Source organism: Neolamprologus brichardi, chromosome 23 (genome assembly GCF_056152115.1).
Source record: "Neolamprologus brichardi isolate AB-2024 chromosome 23, ASM5615211v1, whole genome shotgun sequence".
Lineage (NCBI taxonomy): Eukaryota > Metazoa > Chordata > Actinopteri > Cichliformes > Cichlidae > Neolamprologus > Neolamprologus brichardi.
In genome coordinates, this window is record NC_142125.1 from 2,893,310 (window position 1) to 2,906,187 (window position 12,878).

General features: G+C 37.2%; 2 protein-coding genes across 2 annotated transcripts; both read left to right on the forward strand.

The window, feature by feature from the left end:
• Window positions 1-1,810: 1,810 nt before the first annotated feature.
• On the forward strand, window positions 1,811-4,702 carry xcr1a.1 (chemokine (C motif) receptor 1a, duplicate 1). The gene is made up of 2 exons (XM_006800458.2): window positions 1,811-1,849; window positions 1,951-4,702. The coding sequence occupies exon 2, from the start codon at window positions 1,968-1,970 to the stop codon at window positions 2,985-2,987; it is 1,020 nt and encodes a 339-aa protein (XP_006800521.2). The 5' UTR covers window positions 1,811-1,849; window positions 1,951-1,967; the 3' UTR covers window positions 2,988-4,702.
• Window positions 4,703-11,422: 6,720 nt separating this feature from the next.
• LOC102782948 (chemokine XC receptor 1-like) lies at window positions 11,423-12,878 on the forward strand. The gene is made up of 2 exons (XM_087836064.1): window positions 11,423-11,475; window positions 11,572-12,878. The coding sequence occupies exon 2, from the start codon at window positions 11,589-11,591 to the stop codon at window positions 12,564-12,566; it is 978 nt and encodes a 325-aa protein (XP_087692190.1). The 5' UTR covers window positions 11,423-11,475; window positions 11,572-11,588; the 3' UTR covers window positions 12,567-12,878.

A 12,878-nucleotide genomic window follows, 5' to 3' on the forward strand; every position in this document is an offset into this window, starting at 1 on the left:
GTAATTTTTCAATACACATTTCATTCTAATTCATGAGTGATTTCTGAAATAAATTTTCAAAAATTGGAAAGCCATTATTTGTTAATAATTTGGTGTGCCGCAGAACAGATATTGTGACATCTAATGTGGACTTCTGTTTCTAGTATTAACACCCTATTTTTAAACCTTTACAGCTTCCACAGGAGCACAAATAATTTGAAACACGTTTTGGTGATATCACTATAGTTGAGGTAAAGCAAAAAACAAACAAAAAAAACCCTGAAGATTCTGGTTTGTCTCCCTATTTATGGCCGTGAATGCAAAATTTGGATTTTCTGTTCTTTGAGAAGCCAGAGAATTTGCTTTAATTTTACTACTTTCAAGAAGTGCCTGAACATTGAAGTGAAAGTGTAGTGAGTATCAATTCTCATTTCTAAAAGTGTCGTTTTCGTTTTTTAAACTCGGTGAAGAAAAAAAATTCTTATTGAAGCAGCAAATAATGGATGGATGGACAGCAATTAAAGGAGTGGGATCATCTAGCTTGTGATCAGCATATCTCTGATGGTATGGGGGTACATATTAGTGTCTATGGCATGAGCAGCTTGACATCTTTGTTTGTTTGTTTGTTTGTTTGTTTTTGCTTTAGCAATCAGAATTATTATCTGCAGGCCAAGAAAAATGCCCAGCAGATTAATTTTTCCAAGTTGAAAAGTATGGCTTTACCATACTGGTCCACTTGATTGATGTTTATTATTATTTATTTAAAAAAATATTTATTTATTCCTTCATTCATTCTTAACTTTTAAGTTATTATAATTGGAACAGACATGACTGGGGGATAGGAAAGGAAAAGACACAGACAATTGACATCTTTTCTCAGGGAAGGTTTTGGAAAAGTTTAGCGAGCCAATGCTAAATGAACCACATCTACGTATATTCCAGGTGCTGAACTACACTGCCTGCAGTTCAGGTCCTTCACCAAACAATTGACCAATCATGACACAAAAACAACCCAGAATTGTTAAGCAGCTAGAATCTTATATCAGAAAAGAATGGGACAACATTCCTCTCATAAAAGTCCAGAAATTAGTCTCCATAGTGTTCACTTATTTACTGACTGCTGTTAAAAGAAGGGGTGCTACAGAGTGATAAACATGGTCCTATCCCAACTTTTTGTTAAATGTATTGCTGCCATCAAATTCAAAGGGACCTTTTTTTCTACTTAGAACCGTACATTTTCTCAGTCTGAAACCTGATATCTGATTCACTTCAGATATATTTGTGAATGCAAATAACTGCATTCTCTTTTATTGACATTATTGTGGGGCTTGTTTATTTGTTTTGTTTGTTTGTTTGTTTGTTTTGTCTTTGCTTTACATTTGCTTCATATGATGTTTGTTTGAGGTGGTAGGGACTAATAGGTGTATATGTCTGCCTACTCCCTTTCAAACAAAAGAATGGAATGATATTTTGTAATGATTGTGAACGCACATGTTTGAAATAAAAATGAACTGAACATTTCAGTTCATTCTACTTCTTTAGAATTGGGGTTGTAAAATCTAAAAAACAAATGTATCCTGAAGTTGTATATTTCCTTGTTTTACCTAATGATATATTCTCGGGGGGGGAAATAGACGCAGAAGAAACAATTTCAGAATTTTGAGCTCCGTTGTTATAAAGTCGGCAAATATGCGAATAATGCTACAACCAGAAAAGATCACAGGTCACCTATTTACTATATGTGAAAACAGGTGTGGCCACAAAAACAGAAGCAGAAACTGACAATGTCACGAGTTTATAAATGATTCTCTTTTTACGCTGCCACAGAAGGTGTCTCATCTGGGAAGCTATCGATTTCATCAAGCAGAAGGTACTTTATTTCAAATCTGCTGTTTCCATGCTGTTTTTTACTCATAAAGAAAAATCTATTGTAACATGTCACTTAAACAAACACTTGTGTTTATTTTTTAGGTTCCTGTGTGACAGAAATGGCAAATCCAGCCAATTTAACCTATGGTAACTTCAGCTATGACGATTACTACGAGGATGAAATCTGTGATAAGAGTGGAGTTGTGATATTTGGATCCTTTGCCATTCCGATTTTCTTCTCTGTTGTGATCACACTGAGCCTGACAGGAAACATTCTTGTCCTCATAATCCTGGCTTTGTATGAAAATCTTAAATCTCTGACCAACATTTTCATCCTCAACTTGGCCGTCTCTGACCTCGTCTTCACCATCGGTCTTCCCTTCTGGGCTATTTACCACGTCCGGGGATGGGTGTTTTCTGAAATTCTCTGCAAAGTTGTGACTTTTATCTTCTTCACTGGGTTTTACAGCAGCATTCTCTTCCTGACCATCATGACCATCTACAGGTACCTGGCTGTGGTCCATCCTCTGTCTGAGCTCAGCACACCTAAATACTCCACTGGGGTGTTTCTGTCTTTCCTGATTTGGATAATCAGCACTGGAGCAGCCATGCCCTCCCTCCTCTTCAGCTCAATCACCAAGGTCCACCACAACGATAAAGAGTCACAGGGCTGTGAATATAGTCATCCCATGTGGGAAACTGTTGGTGTCATCCAACAGAATGGCTTCTTCCTAGTTGCTTTTGCAGTCATGGCTTTTTGCTACATTCAAATACTAGAAAGAATCACAAGAACAAGATCTCACACGAAGAACAGAGCAGTCAAGTTAGTCTTTTGTATAGTTACTGTGTTCTTCATTGGCTGGGTGCCGTACAATGTTGTCATCTTTTTGAGGGCCTTGCCTGCTCATGTGGTCCCATCATTAATTGAATGTAAAGCAAGCACCCAGCTTGACTATGCATTTTACGTGTGCAGGCTCATTGCTTTCTCCCACTGTTGCCTGAACCCCGTTTTTTATGCATTTGTTGGTGTGAAGTTTAGGAGTCATTTAAAGTTAATGCTACATCGATTCATCCGACGACCAGTCGAGGAACAACAGGTTAGAATGCAAAACTTAGTCTCACATGGATCAATGTACTAGCTGCCCAGTTCATTTTCTTGCATTTACTGTAATATAACGGATTATATAATCATAAGTCCAGTGTGCATTTCACAAAATTCATTTAATCTACAGAAGAGAGGAACTTGGATAGTTACCTAAATGTGTGTGTTGTTTTTTTTTATGTAAAAATAAATTTAGTCAAACAGATGTTGAGTTTAATACTGCAATACTGAATTGGTAAATGGCCTGTATTTATATAGCGCTTTACTAGTCCCTAAGGACCCCAAAGCGCTTTACATATCCAGTCATCCACACATTCACGCACTGGTGATGGCAGCTACATTGTAGCCACAGCCACCCTGGGGCGCACTGACAGAGGCGAGGCTGCCGGACACTGGTGCCACCGGGCCCTCTGACCACCATCAGCAGGCAACGGGTGAAGTGTCTTGCCCAAGGACACAACGACCGAGACTGTCCAAGCCGGGGCTCGAACCGGCAACCTTCCGATTACAAGGCGAACTCCCAACTCTTGAGCCACGATCGCCCGTTCATGCAATAACCCTTTGTATAGAACAAGCTAATGCAGTTGATTAGCACCCTTGTGCTGTAATATTGGCAAAAATCCTTGTATATAATACTAGTAAAGTGATCAGCAGGTAAATATCAGCAGGTATTTTACATGCAAATTTGTGCATAATTACAATAATCATTATGGTGCCATTTGTCAGAAAATCATGTCCTATAGAAACTACAGACAAAGTCAGTCGATTCATGTTTTAAGGGGTTTTTATGCAATAAATACAAATACCAGTGACCATTTTAATTAACCACGCTGTTTTTCTTTCTTTACAAGTCTCTATCAAACAGTAGAGTCGTGCAATATTATTTTGGGGCAATAATTTGAGGAAGCCAAGCAAGACCTACACGTATGTTGTTATCTAACTGATGCACTGTCACACAGTGTGCTCCCTCTCATAGTGAATAAAAAAAGAAAGATTTCTAACACAGTCAGGGAATTTTTACATTTCTAACATTAAGGACCTCTCAGTTACATGTATTAAACCACAAACTCAGCTTTAATGATCTGATATACAAAAGTCCTGATGATGTTTCATTATCATTCAAAACTAAATCAACTGTTTAGTCCCAACACAACAGACTGAAAACAGCACAGATCTTGCAGAAGCTCCAAACAACCACAGTCTGACCAGCTATCATTTGCCTCTCTGCTGTGCTCTATTCCTGTGTAGTAACAACCGCATAAAAACTGTTACTTCTGACACATGTAGCTAAATCCTGCAAGGCAATCTTCAGTGTTTACTCTCCTTTTCGATTCTTTTTAACAGTATGAAAAATACACACATATATGCATGAGAAAAACTGTATCTGTATAATAAGATCTGAGTAATCCCATATTCTAGGATTATTTTTTCACTTGGCTTCTTCAAAAGCTAACCCCCGACTACTACACTGCTATCAAATGGTTTCATTTCACTTCACTTCACTATATATATTCATTTCACTATATTAACAATAGTAAATAGTTTTCTGTGTGGGATTTTTAGGGTTTTTTTTTGTGTTTGTTTGTTTATTTTTTATTTAGCACCTCTAGTGTTTTAGTGGTTAACACCTTTGCTTAGCAGCCAAAAAATTCAGATTCACAAATCCCTCTGGGACTGTGTCAAGAAAGCTTCTGGTGTAAAACTCTGCCAAATCAAACATATGGAGCTACCAGCTGTAGTGACCCCCTGGGGCAAAGGAGCAAATAAAAGCTGTTGTACATAGTTGTTAGTTAGCTGTTTTTTGTTGTTGTTTTTTTTAATAATAATAATACTTTTGTCAAAGAGTTGATCAGCTGAACATTTGGACAGTTCTGTGTGTATTAAGTATTAACAGCCAAAGTGTATTTTTTGTTAATTTCTTTTAATGTGTATCTATTAAAGACAAACAAAATGCATGTTTGTGAGACTCTTCTTTCTACTTGACAGATAAAACTTTAGTTATGTCACGTAAACTTCTATAGATTGTCATGAACTAGCTGTGTGCAGGCAGGAGAAGGACCCAAATGCAAAAAATGGAAACCGTACGTGAACTCAAAAACACAGTTTTATTGCTGGGAAAAAGGCAAAATGCTACAAAAACTAAACTGGGAAAATACTCATGGTACGTATACGGGAAAACAGGGAGTGTCACACAGCTAAGAGGGAGGACGGACATAAATACACAGAAAGATAACGAGGGAGTGAGAACGCACGACGAAAACAGCTGACACTAGTAACCATAACAAGACCGGGGAAACCAGACTGAACAGAATGAACATGAAAACACGGGACCTTCACAATAAAACAGGAAACATGATGCAGGAGCGGAGAAGAGGCTGATGAGAGGGAGAGAGCGAGGGAAACATGGATAAACATGATGGAATAAAACGAGGAGGGGGGACAGGGCACAAGGACTTACACTTCTATATAAACACAGACACACAGAGGGCAACAACACAGGGGGAAATCTAATAAACAAAATCTAAACAGAATAATAGGGACTAAAGAATTAACCTTTAGAACAACGAGTGGACTTAAAAATAATATAAAATTACAAGAAACACAGCAAAACTCAAACACTGGGTCAAAAAACCCAGGACCATGACATAGATATTTAAATAACAAGACATGGACTGAATGTGAGATTAAAGTATTTTTTTAAATAACCTATTAAATAGTACTCCACAATATGCAGTGTGATGTAATGTGTGATTCGTTAATTTGCAGGTCGTGGATCTTCAGGTGGGAAGATGCATCACATTAGAAAATCAGATTTTATTGCAAATCTGAACTTGCAAAGAAACTGGACTGTCCATTAATGATTGTTATAGAGCTGAGTCAAGATCAAGATCAAAACAAATCACAGTCATGCTTTCAAAAAAAAAAAATTAATATTTTTTTGCTATGGCCCTGTGCTCAAGTTTTACTGCAAAATAAAGAGCAACACTACGTTTACATGTATTGTAATAGAAAACACTGTTATATTCCTAAAAACAATGTTTGGGGTATTTTTACCACACAGTATTTTATATCATCTTCGAAGGGTTCCTATGGATAAACTTTAAACAGATGGATTTTTTTTACTTCATGTATTTAATATCTTATTTTATAATCTCTAATTATTTATACACTGAATGTTCAGTTTTATTTATACTTAATGCGATTTATATCGTAGCCTACAATAATACAATAACCTTAAACACCATACAAAGTTTAAAGATCATTTTCCAATTCTGTTAATGTAATAGTCTTTTTGTATTTTACTTGCGTAATTAACCTAAAAATTGTTAGTTTGCCCATCATGTAAACTAAGGATTATTAGCAATGTGGCTTATATGATGGTCATTCATTGAACGCTTCATTTAAGTAAATCTAAAAAGGCAGTAAAAATCCTGAAGTCTTGAATTTCCTCGTGTTTCTTACTAATGCCTCTCAAACTGTGTCATCTTTGACATTTTCAAAATGTTAATTAATTAATTAAAAGCTACAAAACAGGGGTTGAGTAGTATGTCTCACCGTATCCGTGGCAACATTATACCACTTCGTTTTTTGTACGTGACATCGAAATATACCGAAGCAAAAATAAAACCAAAGCCACAAATATTCAGTGTTGAGCTTTGGATGTATTAAGTTAAAACAGACATTGGTACTGCGTTCTTTTATCAAACACTTTGTGTTCTAAACAGAACAGAAAAAAAAGATAGATCACTGATTTTCATGTCTAGTTGGTGGAATTAATATCAACTGTCAGCTGGTTTTCCTACTTTTGCTGATGTGGCCTCCATCTTATTTTTTGGATTTGAGTTGTTAGTTTTTCCAATGCTTGAACTCTGACCTATGACTCATCCAAGCATAAAAACAGCACCTTTGGGGGTAAATCAGCGCTTTATCTACACATAACAAACAACTCAACAAGGAAGCTGGACTGGAAATCAGTGGCGACAGCTCGTATGCAGCGAAGAATGATTGGCAACGGCTTCATTTTTTAGCATAACAATGAACCTGAGGCACTAGACTCCGACAGATACTGTCAAATCTGTCTTACTCGTAGAAATACTACATGATGTGGCCCATTTCATCAGTGCCATGACAAAGTCTTTGTCTGAATTGGAAACATCTAAATAAAAGTGCCCTATGTCTATATGTCCAAATAATGGCACTTTAACAGATTGCCATTAAAGCCATTAAAGCAATTTAAGCAATACTAAAAAGTGCTTTAGCTCATTCCCACGACTCCTGACATTGCAGCTGCACCACCCTCCTCTTTAGAGCTACAGCACTTTTCCCTCTTTTTTCTAGTGGCTGCCACCTCTCCTCTCTCTGGAGCTGTCACCTCTTCCTCTTCCCTCTCTGGTGTTGCTGCCCCCTGCTGTCCATTGATGCTGAAAGATTCTGACATGAGTTGGATTTCCAGTTCTTTCATGCAAAACTCAGGTTTTCATCTGTCTTTAAACTCTTTGGTAATTTGAGAGATGTGTTGTTTAAAAGCTATCAAGTAAAAAGTCTCCCATGTGAGTAAGATGTTAAAATAATTTAGAAAAGAAATTAAAAGCATATTCAGAGATTCATTGTGGATCAAAACATTCGTGGTTAGCAATAGTTAAAACATTTATACTATTTTTCTCTTGCCATGTTCTTTCAAGGCCAAAGAAGTAGGAAGTGTTTTTTTCTCTGTGTGTTCAGTTCATTGAAGAAGTTATTTAATTCACCTGGAAGATTTTTTGGTTGTTTTCTTGTGTCACTCAGTTCTTTTATCCTCTCTTCGACAGCAGAAGTCTGAGTGACGACACGTTTCTCCAACTGAAAACACAACGTCCAGATGAACTGGATCAACAAGATTTTTTTTTCTTTTTTGATTTTTTTTATTGCTATAGATTTATAAATATTGGGATTGAAAGAAACATGGAGCATGTAGTGAACATCAGGTCTTGTTTGATCACAGAATGATGTAATGTAGTATTGTATGTTTCCATTTGTGTCTGCATTTCTGGTAAAAAAAATAATAATAATAATAATAACATGACCAGTCAATTTCAGCTATGATCCATCTAACTTCAGCTATTACGATTACTATGAGGATGAAATCTGTAATATGAGTGAAGTGATAAAATTTGGATCCATTGACATTACGATTTTTCTCTCTGTTGTGATCACACCGAGCCTGACAGGAAACATTCTTGTCCTCATAATCCTGGCCTATATGAAAAACTTAAATCTCTGACCAACATTTTCATCCTCAACTTGGCCTCAAAATATCCTGTCTCAGAGTGATGCTGAAAAACAGCATCACTCAGGCTGGACGACTGTAATTCATTATTATCAGGAAGTCCTAAAAACTCCCTGAAAAGCCTTCAGTTAATCCAAAATGCTGCAGCAAGAGTCCTGACAGGGACTAGAAAGAGAGAGCAGATTTCTCCTGTTTTGGCTTCCCTTCATTGGCTTCCTGTTAAATCCAGAATTGAATTCAAAATCCTGCTCCTCACATACAAGGTCTTAAATAATCAGGCCCCATCTTATCTTAATGACCTTGTAGTACCATATCACCCTATTAGAGCACTTCGCTCTCACACTGCAGGCCTACTTGTTGTTCCTAGAGTATTTAAAAGTAGAATGGGAGGCAGAGCCTTCAGTTTTCAGGCCCCTCTTCTGTGGAACCAGCTTCCAGTTTGGATTCAGGAGACAGACAATATCTCTACTTTTAAGATTAGGCTTCAAACTTTCCTTTTTGCTAAAGCATATAGTTAGGGCTGGACCAGGTGACCCTGAATCCTCCCTTAGTTATGCTGCAATAGACGTAGGCTATTGAGTTTTTCCTTTCCAGTCACCTTTCTCACTCACTATGTGTTAATAGACCTCTCTGCATTGAACACATTTTAATGACCAAATGAGCAGGGTGTTGCCTGCTCATTTGGTGCCACTATTAAATGAAAGTGAAACAATTATCCAACTCGACTATGCATTCTATGTGTGCAGGCTCATTGCTTTCTTCCACTGTTGCCTGAACCCCATGTTTTATTATTTTTTTGTGTGCAAAGCAATATAAAGACTTTTGAAGTAAGTGTAAGTCAGAGTGCAAAACTGTATGAATGTCTTAGGCGCTCCGTTTGTTTTCTTGCATGTATTGCTTTTTTGTTTTTTCCCCACATGTGCCTTTAGTAAAAATGTCTTATATTAAAAGAAGATGGAAATGGCCTCCCATCTCAGCAACTTGCATTTGAAGTATGTGTGAAGTAAAATAATTTATTTGAAAATAATAAAGCATACCTCAAACATGCATTGTGACAAATATCAAAACCTTTTTGCTGTTTTTATTTATAGCCTGTACCACATTTAAATGGCAAATGTTGATCCAAACTGCATTAGAAACAGGCTTATTTACAATATAACAAAACAGTTTCAAAATACACAAAAAACTAGTTGTATTAACTAATTATTGCTAAAAATAAAAGTCATTTGGTGGTCATTAAAATGTGTTCAGTGTTTGCAAATTGAGGATGATTAATTTCATAAATCACGACACACTGCTCTCCCCTACATAACCTGCCTTTTATTTTAAAGTATTATTTTTACCAAAAAATAACAACCAAAAACTCCATATGGGAAGACAAAGCAGCACCACCGTATATGCCTAATTTTTCAGACCAGAAAATAGGATTTTATCGTCGTTTTGGATTGGAGGCAAAGCTGGTGTGGCCACGAGAATCAAACTAGCAGTGATGGGCAAAGAGAGACTTTGTGAAACATTTAAAGCTGAAGTTGTATCCAGGTTTCCCAAATATCGGAAATCAATTTCCACAGTGACACCTACTGGCCAGTTTTGACAATGACACACACAAGTTAAGTCAAAGTTAAAAACTGTCGTCTCTGCTGTATCCAGTGCATCATACAGACAGACGAGATGACGAGCCTCCGGTTACATCAGTGCAAAACAAGCTAGATATAAAAAAAGAGAAGAAAATAATAAATATACGCTTAAGAGTTACAATTAGAATTTACAATTTACAGTTTACACAAGTGTGGTTTTTAAGCGTTGCATAATTCTAAAGAGGGCTATAAAAAAAACAGGCTTTAAATAATAATGATTGACAGATGTTTTGGAGAAGCACCAAACAATGAGACTGTTAAAGAAAACGAACTGAATGAAATGAAAATGTGCATCAGAAAATACGATTTTCTCCCGCTATTAGAGGCTGTTTCAGTCGCTTAGTAATTCAGTTGCACAAACACTGCTATATGTTTTGTGATAATAAAAAAAAAAAATCACAGTTAACAGCTGAAATAACTGAAATAACAGTATTTCAGCTGTTAACTCCCGAACTTTGTAATCCTCAAAGAAACGGTTAACTGAAGCTTTCTGGTACTTTCGTTAGGTTTGTTCCTCACACTGTTAAATAAAACTAGAAGCTGCCCTATTGTTTTATTTTTATTTTTTTATTGGTTTGGTCAAAGATAAATATTTAAATAGACAAGACTACATTTGCTTTCCTTCTAAATAACTAAAAGATACGTTTCATTATGTTATGCTATGTTTATTCTGACCAATTACAACAGTCCATTTCACACTGGTCAATTCCTTTTTAAATCTGAACACGTCATGGTACAGAAGTGGCTCATGGGAGGATAAAGAAGCCTTCCCTCACTTTATTTGTCATTTCTGGTGCCGCGGATGCACCTTGTGACGTGATGACGTCCGACTCAGTCTGAGTTTCAGGTTTTGATTTCGCCTACCTTTGTTTGTGAGATATTTAAAACACATGTGTCAGTGAGAATTAAAAAAGGAGGTGTATGTGAAGGTTATTGTGTCTTTTCTTGTCTTTAGGCTTTCACACTTTTTCCAACAGTTTCTGGCTTAAGATGAAGTCGCTGCAAAATATTTTATATTTTCTGTTGAAAGTCGAGAAAAAGAGAATCGATGGGATAAAGAGCTGAAAGTGATTTCCTGCTTTATTTTGAAAGCACAGCAGGTTTCTATTACAGTAACTTAATGAATGTGCCGCTCTCTCTCTCCGCTGATCGTTCCGCTCACCCAGCAGTTCGCTTCTTTTTCTCATTTGTACTAATTTGTGTAATTAAGTGGACGGAAAGTCCACACTAGTTTTCACAACACGGCAAAAATGATAACGACACAGTTGGTATTTACCCTCATGCATGCGCGTGTGCGCGCTTGTAACAAACAGTTGAGATGGTATTAAAACGTGAATTCAGTCATTCATGTCAAGGTAAGTCATCTGCTGAAAGTGTGGCTAAACGCACCAAAATCTGCGTTTAGCACGCGTCACCACACGGTCACGTGATGCGGGTGTTTGACTCACACTTGGAAGTAGTGTTTAGAAACATCGGCGCTTAAGTAGCTCGACACACTGCAGAGACGTCAGCATCGAGTGTCTCATCCCAACGTACTATTGCAAAAAATCAATAAATACATAATAAAGGTACCGCAGAAGGCGTTTCAACCAACAGACTTTTGGCATTTCATCAAGCAAGAGGTACGTTATTTATTTATTGTCTTTACAATATTCTTTTGTATTTCTAAAGAGAAATCCATTGCAAAGTGTCATTAAAGTCATACCCTTGTCTCCTAGAGTCCTGTGTGACAGAAATGGCAAATCCAGCCAATTTAACCTTTGGTAACTTCAGCTATGACGATTACTACGAGGATGAAATCTGTGATAAGAGCGAAATGGTGATATTTGGATCCTTTGCCATTCCGATTATCTCTGTTGTGATCACACTGAGCCTGACAGGAAACATTCTTGTCCTCATAATCCTGGCTTTGTATGAAAATCTTAAATCTCTGACCAACATTTTCATCCTCAACTTGGCCTTCTCTGACCTGTTCTTCACCATCGGTCTTCCCTTCTGGGCTATTTACCACGTCCGGGGATGGGTGTTTTCTGAAAATCTCTGCAAAGTTGTGACTTTTATCTTCTTCACTGGGTTTTACAGCAGCATTCTCTTCCTGACCATCATGACCATCTACAGATACCTGGTTGTGGTCCATCCTCTGTCTGATCTCAGCACACCTAAATACTCCACTGGGGTGTTTCTGTCTGTCCTGATTTGGATAATCAGCACTGGAGCAGCCATGCCCTCCCTCCTCTTCAGCTCAATCACCAAGGTCCACCACAAAGATAAAGAGTCACAGGGCTGTGAATATATTGATCCACTGTGGGAAACTGTTGGTGTCATCCAACAGAATGGCTTCTTCCTAGTTGCTTTTGTAGTCATGACTTTTTGCTTCATCATAATTGTGATAATCACAAGAACAAGATCTCACACGAGCAACAAAGCAGTCAAATTAGTCTTCTGTAGAGTTGCTCTATTCTTCATTGGCTGGGTGCCGTACAATGTTGTCATCTTTTTGAGGGTCTTGCCTGCTCATGTGGTCCCGTCATTAGATGAATGTGAAGCAAGCACCCAGCTTGACTATGCATTCTACGCTTGCAGGCTCATTGCTTTCTCCCACTGTTGCCTGAATCCCATCTGTTATGCATTTGTTGATGTGAAGTTTAGGAGTCATTTAAAGTTATTGAAGGTTAGAATGGAAAACCTCATATCACGTAGAACAATGTACTAGCTACTCAGTTGATTTTCTTGCATATGTTAATTGCCCTGTTATTTTTTTCTCTCTCCCAGTGTGCCTTTAGTAAAATTTCATATCTCATATCAAATTTATCTAATTAAAAAAAAAATAGGAACTGCTCCATATGTCATATGTTGCACCCGGCAATCAATTTCAAGGCTTTTATTGTGTGTGTGTGTTTGTGTGTGTGTGTGTGTGTCAAACAGTGTGAAGTAATTATTTGACCCTGTGTTGTTTTTATGATGTGGGTTTTATTAGTAAACCTAGTTATTGTATTTTGTATCCTTGTGTTTTGTTTCTTAGTGA